This window comes from Danio rerio, chromosome 12 (genome assembly GCF_049306965.1).
Source record: "Danio rerio strain Tuebingen ecotype United States chromosome 12, GRCz12tu, whole genome shotgun sequence".
In the NCBI taxonomy this organism is placed as follows: domain Eukaryota; kingdom Metazoa; phylum Chordata; class Actinopteri; order Cypriniformes; family Danionidae; genus Danio; species Danio rerio.
The window spans coordinates 5,262,256-5,277,209 of record NC_133187.1 but is presented as its reverse complement, the minus strand read 5'-3'; the positions used below and the strand labels follow the sequence as shown (position 1 = coordinate 5,277,209).

Below are 14,954 nucleotides of genomic sequence, written 5' to 3'. Positions count from 1 at the left end.
TTTGCTGAAGAGTTGAACCTTTTGGAACTATGAACAGGTAGAAATAAACTGCAAAATATTATGTAAATGAGATCATATATATATATATATATATATATATATATATATATATACACACACACACACACACACACACATTTGCAACCAGAAGTTTACATAAACTCTAAAAAAAAGAACATAACCATTTTTTTAAAAATGTCGGATGGTAAATCATACTAAACGTTTACTCTTTTAGGTCTGTTAGGATTACATAAATCATTTACATTTGCTAAATGCCAGAATAATGAGAGAATTTTTTGAGAAAGAAAACACACATTTCCTTGATATTTTATTTAGCTTTGCTTTTAAACTGTATAACTTTGGACAAATGTTTTGGGTATCCTTCCACAAGCTTCCCACAATAGTTTGGAGGAATTTTGGCCCATTCCTGCTGACAGAATTGGTGTAACCGAGTCAGATTTGTTGGCTGTCTTGCTCGCACAAGCTTGTTCAACTCTGCCCACAAATTTTCTATAGGATTGTGATCAGGGCTTTGTGATGGCCACTCCAAAACATTCACTCTGTTGTCCTTAAAGCACATTTTATCTAATTTGGCAGTATGTTTGGAAGACCCATTTGTGGCCAAGTTTTAATTTCCTGACTGATGTCTTGAGATTTTGCTTCAGTATTTCTACATAATGTTCTTTCTTCATGATGCCATCCATGCTGTGAAGTGAACCAGTCCCTCCTGCAGCAAAACAGCCCCACAACATGTTGCTGCTGCCCCCATACTTCACTGTTGGGATGGTGTTCCTAGGCTTGTAGGCTTTCCCCGTTGTCCTCCAGATGTAACACTGGTCATTCTGGCCAAATCTTAGTTCTATCAGACCACAGGACATGTCTCCAAACGTTAGTCTTTTTCCCAGTATAATTTAGCAAATTGTAATCTGGCTTTGTTGCTGATTCTGGCTTGTTGATTTTTCCATGTAGTCACACAAGGGAGCAGTGTGTTTGAGGTTCTCCTTAAATACTATTCTACAGCTGTGCCTCCAATTAACTAAAATGTTGTCAATTAGCCAATCAGAAACTTCCAAAACCTTGACATCATCATCTGAGCTTTATCGGAGGCATAATATTCTTATTTTCTGTAAACTTGACTTTCAAGAAAAGTTATAACAATTTCTCAATAAATATCTTTCTCACAGTTCTGCTATTAAACATAACAGAAACAAATTTGATAGTCCTAACTTACCTAAAAATGAAAAAGTTTAGTCACAATAACATCTGACTATGTACCTTTTTATACAGTGAATGTAAACTTCTGGTTTCGACGATATATAAGCCTTATTCTCTCATATATGTAATTTCATTAGCCGCTATTCTAAACAGGAACAGTTTTGCTTGTTTTTTATTTTGTAGAATGTATAAAAGACACTTTGTATTCTTCAGTAGGGACAAATATATTATTAGAGGTATTCATGTTTATATTGCTGTATCTGTTTACAAGCAGTTCAAGTGCAATGCTTTGACCGACAATATCAGATGTATCAGATGTCCCAAAATATGAAACAATGTGTTTCTGTATACACAGAGAAAGGTCTGCTGCACATGTGCCTGAGATTATATTAATGACTTCATTAGCACATGATTTCACCGTGATATGTGTACAGATGTGTAATCCCTCAGAGCGTCAATTAGCATGAGCGCTAATTTTCAGTTTCCTGTCGTCGTGAGCAAATAAACACAACAAATGAAGAGATTAATTGATCAAGGGCATTGCAGGGCGTATGATCTTTATGCATATTTGAGCATTGTTTCAGATGATGAATATTATCGCAGTGCCAGCAACTATTTGATACAGCTTTGTGTATTAATTCCTTTACATAAACCACAAGGCTGTGCTCGCCTGGGCTCTCAATCCAGGCTTTGCAGCTGCGCTGTGCTGTAATCCAAGCATGTGGGTCACCATCCTCTCCTCTGGTACTAATTCAACACCATCACACACTCTGCTTTCTTCAGCATGTGTGTGAGATTTACTGTTTATTTTTGTTATTATTATTATTATTACAGGCCATTGGTGCTTTTTGAAAAGCACACAGTAATGAAATTGTTTTTCTTTTGGCTAGAGAAACTGAAGCCATGCCAGTTAATAGGCTTTGAGCGAGTATAAAACCCCCTCATTCACTTTTCTACCAAACAGTTTCTACTGTGAGCAGTCATCTTATTCAGTGTCTGATTTAAAGAAGGAAATTCTTTTTTTATTTTCAGGGAGTGGTCAATGTTGACACTGCTTTGGTTTTAATTACTTTCAAACTAACTACAGTATAACACCAATGTGTATACATGTATTTAACAAATTGGCTGCGTTCAAAACCGCCCACTACTCGGTAGGTACTGAATTTGAATTTAAACGTCCTACTCAATATGAATGTGAGAAGTATGAATCAAACACTATAGAGTACACAAGACATGTCACTAGTATCCGCTTGTTAAGTGTGACGTCACGCGGAGCGGCTTCCAGAGATTCATGAAATGGTAATAATAAACGTTTACAAAGCGATTTAATACTTTCGAAAGTCACGATCGCAATATATATGTCCATGCCTAATATCCGATGACCAGAAAGTGATTCATTGTTTTAGAAATTGTTACAATTTTGGTATTTGTTATGCAGCAAGCCCAGAGATTGTTGTGTACACTATGACTTTATGTAAAATTAACTTTAATGTGTGATAGGAATAAAACGCAATCATAAACGAATGATTTCTCCACTCAAATGAATGGCGGCTTGGACCCGGAAACAGTATTACATACGTCACAAACACGTCACCACTTAACAAGCGGATACTTTTAAATGGGGAAAAGTCTAACTGTTAATATGGCGAATGAAGCTCCGCCTTCTAGTACAGTAGCCAATCAGCGATCGCTATATGGCGAATAAAGCCTGCCTTTTAGTACTGTAGCCAATCAGCGATCGCTATAGAATGACAGTTCTCCGTGGGAGAGGCTCATGAATACGAACATTTAGAAATTAAACTAAAGACACAGTTGTTGTTTCATTTTTATTGGTTATTCATAATATGAAATGTAATCATAAGTGTGGCAGTAGTTTTGAAAAATTTGATGTTTCCCCACTCAAACAGAGTGCCCTGAGCATACTGCCTGAGAGGTGTTTCAAAGATGGCTGCCAAGTTAATTGACTTGCCTTAAAGAGATGTTGTATGCATAGAATTCAGATGGGTGAAGTCTAAATCGGATACGTGGCCGGCCGGAGATGCGATATGCGCATTAATATAGCAGCTTTTTTTATGTTACTGTATAACAATAATCGATATTTTTACAGTACTGTGACGGTTGGGTTTAGGGTAGGCGTTAAAAATATAATTTATTGGGTAATTTATTAGATAACATAAATAAAACTCGCTACAACTACTGTTTTTAAGTTACTGTGACGGTTAGGTTTATGGTTGGGGTGGGGGTAGGCATTAATAAAATAGAATAAATGGGAAATTTTATAAATAATATAAGTAATTCTCACTATCTTCTGGCCGCAGCCATATCCGATCTAGCAACAACCATTCAGACGTACTACATCTGCCATTTTGTCATAGTTGCTTGACCTACCTACGTCAGTTGGGTGGCTTTACTCCCATTCATGAATCTTGCTGGAAGTAGTAAGTCTTCGGGAACTTCTCGCATACTGATTTTCGAAGTCTATGAATTCAGACATACTACATGGCTCGCATACTGATTTTAGCGCACTATACAGGATTGAAGTATGCGGTTTCGGATATAAAAACATGTGAATGTATGCGGTTCCCCCAAAAATGAAAATTTGCTGTTTATTTTTTAATGTACAAAACCTTTTATATTTCAGTTGCAATCCTTGTCTTTAAATGTCGTTTTCTCAAATGAGTTTTTAGGGCAGAAATCTCCCCTTTAGCAACACTTTCCTACTCTAAAACTCTTTAGTTTTATTCCTGTCTATTTTCTAAAGGTGTTCATCGAGGGGAGTTCATGTATTATTAGTATTATATGAAATTAATTGTGCTTTTTTTGTGCAGCATATATTTTTAGATATTGCCTTTAATATTTCTAATCTGTAAGTGCAGTAATATTAGTTATTTTGCTTCTTCCAGATTCAGATGTAGTGTACAGTATTTCCCTAAATCGTTGCCCATCTGCCAGTGTTTACTGTGACTGCAATCAAAACTTCTCCTAAATTAACAATGTTGCATAATAGTCCTGGGAAAACCCATCCCTTTTTATGGAGAGCACAGTGTTTTCCAAACGTAGTTGCTTGTTTAAAACTTCAGCCAATCAGGGAACTCCAAGCATGTGTAAGTACGGGAAGGACAAACAGTGGTGGTATTGACTGACAGTCTTTTGTAAAGGTGCCAGTTCGCCACAGACTCTTCCGTTGTGCTGTTGGTATTCGCATGTTTAAATGGGCCCATAACGCTCTCTCTTTTCTTCCTCTGCGACCCCTTGCATTCCTTAGTGCGTAGCTTGTATTTCCCTAGTTTACAGCCTTCACTAGTGCACACTTTCTCTCCTTTCTCTCCTCCTGTAATGCCACACACAAGGAGGAAACACTCAGAGCGTCTGCCACATATAAAAGGCACACACTGCAAAGGCTCAGCAGACAGTGAGTATGTTGTAGATAGTAAAGCTAGTAGTACTTTAATTGTTCTAGAAACACATTATCAACCATCAGCTGTACATTAAATGCTAAGTACATCAATTCTGCTGACCACAGAATTGAAAGCTTAACACATTTTACTATTTACACACCGCTTACACTACAGCACCAAAATATTTGATCAACTTTGACAACTGTTATAAATGTATAAACCATACCTGTCAACATTGGGATGTGAAAATAAAGGATATGCCCACCGTAATTACCCAAATTACTAAATATATTTATTTAAAGCTGTTTAATTGTAAATAAACAGTTAAATGGTCAGAAAATATGTTTTATTATTATTATTATTTACAAAATAAAAAATAAAAATATACATTAGCAGCAAATACATTAGCAAACAGTTTATAATGAAATAGAATCAAGTTATCAAATCTCATTAGCCGTTTCCTCACTGTATAACTTACACATGTAGATTAAAGAGCAACGAATTAATCTCTTATTTATTTAAGTTTGTTTTGTGTGATTACATTAAATACACATCCAACATTATAATGAAAGCATTCGACTGCTTTCCTTACTTATTATGCTAATATAAGCTGAAAATGGTTGTGTTTAAAAAAAAAAACACCAAGATCGACATCATTAGATGTTATTAATTATGTGTATATGTCTGTTTAAAAATGCACCCAAAAGTCAGACTTTCGATCCGCTTCAAGTCGTGTGCACAGAATCCACTTGGGAAACAGCACCTATTTATTACTATGGAGCGCGTCAGCTGACAGTCATGCACCCCTATATGCCTGTTTTGAGGATTGCATAGGAAGGGTGACGGCACCTGTAATGTAAAGAAAGGGAATCGCACCATTTTTATATTTATTTCACAGTGTTTTCTCGCCTAAACAAAGCGAATGCACAGAACAGACTCATATTTAAGAGCAAGGGGCGGCCCCTGGTGGTTCGGCGGTATGGGTTACCTACAGGGAAGATCGGCTCATTAATGTTTATTTGCCACCCTTCAGAGTAAGACTGAAAATACAGGAGTAATACGGGAAAATACCTCTACAGGATGATAGCAGGATAGAACTGTAAAATACGGGAGAATTCCGGTAAAAATGGGAGGGTTGACAGGTATGGTATATAAACTGTTTAGAAAAGCAGATACTGGTGAGGTGTATGTGCCTCAGCGTGTGATACACTCTGTGTCGCCTTCAGAAAACTTAATTAAGAAATCGAGTCAATATTTAGCGTTGTTTTTTAAAAGTATGGATTATACTTTTAAAAAACAACGCTAAATATTGACTCGATTTCTTTTGGATGTTTTGCACAATGTCTGTTTCTTGTTAGTTCAATAAGAAAGAGAATTTGTTGATTTGATCATGGAATTTGGATTTGCTTTTATTATCTTCATTTGTCCGTATGGCAAGCTTTGCTAAATTAATGCATTTATTTTTTCCCTAGCCAAGTTCAAGCATCCAGCTGAAGAAAATACTTTTAAAATCTTATTAAACGGTCTCATTTATAGATTTAAGGGCAGTCGTTCATTTTTAAGTGTTTACTGAAGCTTTTTTAATCATCATTCTCCCACAGAGGAGTTTTAAGAAGAACAGGAGCACACTACAGTAGAGGAGAAGCAATGTGGTATGCCTTGCTACAGTCACAATATGCTTTGAAAAACATTTAGTCTTCCCTTTCCCTTGAAATTGGCTTCTTTTATGACTTAATGTTAATTTATGTAATCGAATGCCTCTCATTATCTTTACCATTATAAATACATAAAGTGTGTAAAATGTCCTAATTTCCATTTATGCGTGTGTGTTTTTTCCTTTTTATTGAAGTTGTGTTCATGTGACCCAAGGATGATAAATTTGTAGATAACTATATTGCATCAACATTCTGCTTACTATACAGCTGAACCAGTGCTTAATTTGTGAATCGCAAGGTCCCTGATCGGGGTAATGGATCTGGCATACTACCCGAGGATGTAGAGGTGTAGTGCACAAAATTGAAGAGTCAGTGGGCTGGAAAGCTGGCCGTTGGATAGCGGAGGGGTGAGCGGACGTAAGTTAAGAGCCAGGGTGGGAGTTGGTTGTCGCGGATGGAAGTAAAGAGAGTTGGGGAGTCGTGGAACAAAGTGAAAGAGCGGTTGAAGATTGGTAAAATGAGGTGGTGAATCAGATTTCCGAGGTGCTGGATCCGGATCCACCGTGTTCCGACACAAATTAAGCCCTGAGCTGAATTCAAAATATTTCCCAAATGTTTCTTAATGGAGAGATTTTGTTGACATAATAATTTTAACTACTAAATTCGAATCCTAATTGTGACTGAAAAATTGTGAATTTTTTCTACTTATTTTGCAAGAAACTAGTGTGTAATTACTAACTACATTATTATTTTAAAGAAAGTAAAGATAGTTAGGCAAGTCAATGGATAACAGTGGTTTGTTCTGTAGACAATAGAAAAAAATATATATTTCTTAAGGGGCTAATAACATTAATAACCTTAAAACTTATTTTAAAACTATCCAAACAAAATGCTTTCATCAGAACAAAATAGAAAATACTATGAAAATTTCCTTGGTATGTTAAACATTTCTTGGAGATATTTCAGAGGAGGGCTAATATTTTTGACTTTAACTGTACATGCTGATTTTGATGATTGGCTGTCAATGTGTGTATCAGTTATCAACCGAAAAAATAATGCTGAAAGTGATTCTGAAAGTGACTCCAACAGTATTTCAACCCTCTTTGCTGTGATTATTCTATTGTTGTGTGAATAATTCTGCTGTCTGAATAATTTTCAGCAGAGCCCTGTGAAACTCAACTAACTCTGCAGCTCTTAAGCTTTCATTTCTGGCTTGCTTTAATGACGTGAACAGCACAAATGTACCTGCTTAAGTAGCTTGGTGTATAAAGTGCTGTTGAACTAATTGTTTCATAGAGAGCCCGGAGGATTCAAGAGGGGATGAGACAGAAGATCCTGGTGCAGAAGTGGCGAGCGGTATGGACCTTCTGCTCCATCAACTGCTGCCTCTTTTTTTACTGACATCCTTTGCTTAAATGCCTTTTGTGCTTTTATTTATGTGGATGCCTTACACCCTAATTTCTCTCATTTTTTACAGTGTTTTTATCTCATTTCTTAAGCTTGCAGGATGCATTTGCTTCTGGTTGAAGTGCCTTTTACCTTTTATTTCTTTGAAATCCTGAAAAATATGTGCCTATGTTGAACTTTATGTAGATATTATATTATGTTGCTTCAAGCATGTTGGGTGGCACAAAAAATGTGTTACATTTTCTCTGTGTGGTAATATTTTATAATACAGGTTAATAATGCTTCTGTACATTTAAACAGCTTCTGATTAATTGGCAGTAAATGATAAGTGCTTTATCTTATTTAAGAATAACACACCACCTATACTAAACTAACTTATAATGTTAAAGCCAAAAGCAAATGAAGTACTCTCCATTTTATAGGGTGCACAAACTCTGGCTGTCAGCACATTCCCACTAGAATAACATCACCCTTATCTTTGTCTATAAAAAATGTTTGTACTTGTTTCAAGTAGAGTTGCAGGTGTGTTTCCCTGCTCACTCGAGCACTAACCTAAGTTATCATTTTTGGTGTCTTCAGTAATTTGTTGTTTTTGTTCTGTGAGCTCATATTTTGAAGGGTCTGGCTCAGTGGTGACACTGTATGGACTGACAAAGTAGTGCAAGTGTTTTTCAGCCACTGATGAATTTGCGGTGAAAGGTTGATGTGGGTATTTTCAATTTCAAAAACTTATTTTTAAAGTATCAATAATGTAATTTTATATTAAAAAAATTGAGTTAAATAGACTTTAGCATTCATTTAGTTAAGCATATAACAAGATAAAAGACATCAGAAGCAACAGCTGAGCGCTGAAACTCCATTGAAGATACTGTGGTAAAATAAATTTCCATATTTTAAAGACATGGCATGGGTCAGTGGAATATAATGCAGTGCTTCTTGTCCGTCTGATGCCCACTTGATGTCATACAGTGCTCAACATTAATAAGTACACCCTTTTAAATATTTTTGATAGGAAGCTAAACGATATTATATTTGTGCACATATATTGCTTGAATTTAATTGTATTCTCTTTCAATTTCTAAATATGTTTGGAGACTAAAATATTATTTAGATAAATATATCTGTTTAATAAATCTGTTTTGTTTAAATGTACCTAAATACATAGCCTATATTCACCGAGAAATGGATACAAATATTCCTTTTCAAAATGGGATGTACTCAATTATGCTGAGCACTGACTGAATATTCATCAAGCTGTGAAGATTATTAATTTTAAAGAATCCAGATTTGAATTTATAATAACGTAACAGTTCACAGGAAGCGTTTCAGCTGGCTTATTGAAAATTAAAAGTCCCTTGGATGTCAAGTCACAAAACCAGTACATTACACACATACTGAGTCACAACTCCTCGCTTAAAAACTGGCGAAAAATTGGGCTGTGTTTGTAAAGTATGAGCATACCAGGTAACTTTATTACACTGAAAATAACCTAAATATGCGATGTAAAAAATAAAAAGTTGAGTTAACTTAAAATTATAAAGCAACCGGCTGCAAAGAAATGTCAAGTTTATTAATCTTCAGTGGCTGAGATTGTGCCCATTTTTTATTTAAGTTGACTGAAAATGCTGGTTTAAGTCAAGTATACTTAATTGAATAATTTGGCACAACTTAAACCACTAAAGCTAAATAAACTCAACATTTCTTTGCAGCCAGTTACTTTCAACTTTTTTACTTTCATTCATCAAACATGCAGTTAAATCATTTTTTATGAGTTAATTCAACTGAGTTCAAAAATATGTCCACATAACTTAGAGTTTTAAACTGAGTTAACAGTTTGTAAGTTGGATTTTTTAGTGTGAAGATACAATTGTGATGCAAATATATCTGTTTACAAACGGACTACAGTCTTTTAAGGCCACATTATAATATTGTACAATCGAAAAGGACGTAAGCACTGCAAAAATGCTTTTCTTACTCTTACGTTCTTACTCTTAAGTCCAAATGTCTCAAAGTTGTTAAATCAAGAAGCATTTCTTAGACAAGCAAAAATATTGTCTTGTTTTCAGAATTAATATGTCAAAATTAAGTGAGTGTTTTCTTAAAACAAGCTAAATAATCTCCCAATGGGGTAGGAAAAATACTATTTTTTTATTTGAAATAAGTTGATTTTGCTCAGTTCATTGCTTGTTTTAAGGGAAAAAAACTTGCTTAATTTTGATTTATTTTTTCTGAAAATCACAATATGTTTTGTTTGTCTAGAAAATGCCTCTTGGTTCATAAATTTTAAGTTATTTGGACTAGAAACAAGACAGAAACTATAAGTGAGAAAAGCATTTTTTCCCAGTCAGTGTGTCTTTATAAATTTTATAAAATATATATTTGTTTATAAATTATAAATTTTATATAAATTATAAATTTTTCACGTAATAAAAATAATGTGTGAAAAGGAATAAAAGTTATTTTTGTGAATTAATATCGCACTTATAATAAGCTGTTTTTTTTTTTAAGTGTAAGATAATATGTATGTCTAAAAGGACACCGTTTAATTTTGACATCACCGCCGGGGCATGCTGACAGCTCTCAGGCTTTTAAATGAAAATAAACTCAGGGGAGACTCCAGCAGCACCATTCCCAGTTTAGTTCCCATGTGATTGGTCACAGAGGCCTCAGTAGGTGTGATGTTATGCCAAGTGGAATTAATGCTTTGCGCCAAGTCGGAATTCAGCCAAAGCTCTTTTTCTCCCAAGTCACAATGCTGTAATTGCAGGCATTAGTGGCTTTTGTATTAAAGAAATGAGGTGTAGTACTGTATTGATGGCGTGCTAGGCTGTATAATCCTCTAACTTGTTGTTTATGTTTATGTCTCTGTTTGCTGCATATGCTGATCAATATTAAGCTGGAGGAATGGCACCCACAGGTAAAGCACTGCTTTTTACTACTAATTCATTAGTGTGATGGTTCATTGTGATGTTCTGATTCATGTATTATCATCTAGTAGATGTATTTTTAATAAATTATTGCTTTTCCATCTTGTTCTAGTAGTGCTCCATGTCATGGTTCTGTATTTTAGTTGTTTAGTTTCATTAATACACAGAGATTTGTTTATTTTCTTCATGTTAATGACGAGGAGCTACTAGGTGCTTTCAAAGAGCAGAATTTTGCTTTAACAACAATATGCAAATGACATAAGTTTGACTTTAAACTATTGCATTTTCAACCAGTGGCATTAATGAGGTGTGTTTGAAAAAACTGATTAATTAAAATAAAAAATAAAGATGTTTTTTTCTGTTATAGCGCTGCCTTATAAATAAAAAGTCCACTTTAATGTGCATTTGTTTTATAATGTTTGCAATGTGTTTTATATTGTAGCAGATTACATTAAATAAATTCAACCTACAGTTGAAGAAAGAATTATTAGCCCCTCTTTGATTTTTTTTTTTTTAATTTCCCAGATGATGTTTAACAAAGCAAGGAAATTTTCACAGTATGTCTGACAATATTTTTTCTTCTGGAGAAAGTCTTGTTTTTATTTCAGCTAGAATAAAAGCAGCTATTGTTTTTTAAACACCATTTTAAAGACAAAATTATTAGCCCCTTTAAGCTATAGATTTTTTTTTGCCTAATTATTCTAACCTGCCTAGTTAACATAATTAACCTAATTAAGCCTTTAAATGTCACTTTAAGCTGTATAGAAGTGTCTTGAAAAATATCTAGTCAAATATTATTTACTGTCATCATGGCAAAGATAAAATAAATCAGTTATTAGAGATGAGTTATTAAAACTATTATGATTAGAAATGTGTTGAAAAAAATATTCTCTCCATTAAACAGAAATTGGGGGATAAAATAAAAAGGGGGGCTAATAATTCTGACTTCAACTGTACATGTATTTAAAGGGATTACATTTTTTTTGAATAACAAGCTTAAGTTCACTTCTAAAAAAGGTGCTGTCAAAAATGTTAAAACTGAAAACTGAACATCTAAAATACATTTCAAGAGTTCACACTTAGCTCATGATTTATACATAGCTTGTTTGGCATGCTGTCCCGGGAGAGAGCCCTGAGCTCAAGGGATCCTCGAGCCCAGGGCTCCCCCCCTTTTGCAGGGCGAGTGGAGATTGAGCTCAGGTCTATCTCAAACTCCCCCGCTGCTGAGGCCAAGGCGAACTTCCTGAGAGTAAGACATTATAAAAAAGGTTTAGGCTTGTTTTATCTATAATATAGAGCACATTTGGATGGTGGGAGGAAACCGGGGAACCCGGGGGAAACCCACGCGGACACGGGGAGAACATGCAAACTCCACACAGAAATACCAGATGGCTCAGCGAGGACCCAACACCATTGGTATTCTTGCTGTGAGGCAACAGTGCTAGTCACTGGGCCACCGTGCCGCCCATTCTGGATAAAGGAGGAAGAAGGGGAGGAGGGGGGGTTTCTTCCAGACGAAGATAGTTGTAGAAAGGAAATGAGGATATATATAGTGGTTTGGGATCCTTTGATTGGAGGATCATAATTAGTTAATGTGGACCAGCTGGGTAAATCATGAGCACATGCTTCTCTCGAAATTAGTTTAAAACTAAACTTCACTTCAAGAGTTCACACTTAGCTCATGATTTATACATAGCTTGTTTGGCATGCTGTCCCGGGAGAGAGCCCTGAGCTCAAGGGATCCTCGAGCCCAGGGCTCCCCCCCTTTTGCAGGGCGAGTGGAGATTGAGCTCAGGTCTATCTCAAACTCCCCAAAAAGCCAATGATAAGCGCTCGGGACAGCAGCCGCGTGTTTACACAGGAACTCCCCAAAGTGCAAAGAAAAAGTGCTATATCCGGCTGCTGGATATATATGTGAAGAACTGATAAAAAGTGGGGGAAAAGCTTTCTAGGGAGTGTGTGAAGGGCAGGGTGGGCTTGGTGGCTAAGAAATAACGTTAGGAAGTCTGAGGGAGTCTGAGTGGCTTAGAGGGTGGGTGGAGACTCGTGTGTAAATTGGGGCTTAAATGGGCCCTCTACGGGAGTCAGTGCTTAAGAGAAGGTTTGTGAGATGTAATAATGAAGGGTGTGGAGCTGGCTGTAAGAGGAGGGAAGAGATTTGGTAGCGGAAGCATAAAAAGCTGTTGGGGGTAAACAAAGGAGAGAAGCTGGAGGAAACAATGCTATATAAATTACTGTATTGAATATACAACTGCTATGCAGCAGAAGCACTCAATGTTGGCATGTTGCTAGAAACTGGCAGGGAGAAAGAGAGGGGAAGGAAGCTGGTATTAACACAGATTTAATATATTAACAATAAAATCAAAACATGAAACATTAGGGAAATACTATGCATAATAAAATGCAGTAAGCAGCGGAAGCACTTAGCGCTGGCAGAAGAAAAACAGCTGTAATTAACAAAAATATGCTATACAATTACTATGCATAATATGCAAAATAATCAATAAGAAAGATACTAATGCAGCGGGAGCCCACAACGCTGGTAAGGGGAGAGAAAAAAGGGGGGTGCTGTTGAAGTAACAAGGTTACTATGCAAAATACAGAACATGAAATGCTAATGAACTACTATGCAGAATAAACATGTCAATGCCGATACTGGTGAATAACTATAAAGAATAAATAAACTGATGCAGCGGAAACACTCGACACTGGCAGGGGAAACTGGAAGGTGAAGGCGATAGGTGAGGCTCTTGCGAGAGCCGAAACTCCTATTGACTCCGGCAGGAGTCAGAGCTTAGGGTGATGTTAATGTGGAGGAAGGAGGTTGGATGGGAGTCAAAAACAATGAGTAAACAGCTGGTAGAAAACAGTAAGGCACTCAATTCTGGCAAGTGGAAAGGGGAGAGCTGCTGGGAGTAAAATGATTATTATCCAGAAATACACAATATAATACATGAAATACAAATGGACTACTATGCAGAATGAACACAATGTAGACATTTATCAATAACTATAAGGAAAACAAATAAACTGGTGCAGCGGAAACACTCCACACTGGAATGGGAAAAGAAATGGGCAAGGTGGCTGGAAGTAACAGATATAATAAACAATTTTTATGCAAATGATACAATACAAGATATAACAATAAACCATTATGCAGAATAAATTAATTGGAGCTGCAAAGGTGCTTGATGCTGCAGGGCAGGTAAAAGGGGGGAGAGCAGCTGTAAGAAACACAAATATCCAACACAAGTACTATACAGAATATACAAATTATGCAATAAGATACTAAGGCAGAGGGAGCATACAACGCTGACAGGGGGGAAAGAAAAAAGGGGAGAGCTGTTGGAGATAACGAGATTACTATGCAAAATACAGAATATGATAACATGTAATGCTAATGAACTACTATACAGATTAAACAAAATGTAGAAACTGATGAATGACAATACAGAATAAATAAAATGATGCAGCATAAGCACTCATTTCAGGCAGTGGAAACAGGAAGGTGAGGGTGATAGGGGAGGCTCTTGCGAGAGCCGAAGCTCGTGTTGACCCCTGTGGGGGTTTGAGCTTTGGGTGATGCTAAGATGGAGGAAAGAGGTTAGTTGAGAGTCAAGGCAAGGACTTAAGAGATTGGAGGGAACAGCAGAAGCGCTTATCGCTGGCAGGGCATACAGAAAGGAGAGGTTGATAGGTGAGGTTCTTATGAGAGCCACAGCTTGCGTTGACCCCTGCAGGAGTCTGAGCTTAGGGTGATGCAGATAGAGCAAGGAGGTTATGAGAGGGCCAAAGGCAAGGAGTGAAGAGTTAGGAGGAAACAGCGGAAGTACTCAACGCTGGCAGGGATAACAGAAAAGAGAGGGTGAAAGGGGAGGCTCTTGGGAGAGCCGAAACTTGTGTTGACCCCTACAGGAGTCTGAGCTTTAAGCAGATTGAGCAAGGTGGTAACAAGAGAGCCAAAGGCGAGGGGTAAAGAGCTAGGAGGGAACAGTGGAAGCACTCAACACTGGCAGGAGGAACTGAAAGGAGAGGGTGAAAGGTGAGGCTCTTGCGAGAGCCGAAGCTCATGTTGACCCTTGCGAGAGTCTGAGCTTGGGTGATGCAGATAGAGCAAGGAGGTTATGAGAGGGCCAAAGGCAAGGAGTGAAGAGCTAGGAGGAAACAGCGGAAGTACTCAACGCTGGCAGGGATAACAGAAAAGAGAGGGTGAAAGGGGAGGCTCTTGGGAGAGCCGAAACTTGTGTTGACCCCTACAGGAGTCTGAGCTTTAAGCAGATTGAGCAAGGTGGTAACATGAGAGCCAAAGGCGAGGGGTAAAGAGCTAGGAGGGAACAGTGGAAGCACTCAAC

The 14,954-nt window shown here is 36.9% G+C and overlaps 2 protein-coding genes across 2 annotated transcripts in view; both read left to right on the top strand.

The window, feature by feature from the left end:
* Nucleotides 1–14,954, top strand: part of fra10ac1 (FRA10A associated CGG repeat 1) — an 855,621-nt gene that overhangs the window by 453,133 nt on the left and 387,534 nt on the right. The window lies entirely within an intron of this gene.
* mapta (microtubule-associated protein tau a) overlaps nt 1–14,954 on the top strand; it is a 68,802-nt gene that overhangs the window by 21,583 nt on the left and 32,265 nt on the right. Inside the window, exons 3-4 of the mRNA XM_068224694.2 lie at nt 7,565–7,624; nt 10,572–10,592. Coding sequence (XP_068080795.1) covers nt 7,565–7,624; nt 10,572–10,592 — 81 coding nt within the window. The remainder of the gene's footprint in view (nt 1–7,564; nt 7,625–10,571; nt 10,593–14,954) is intronic.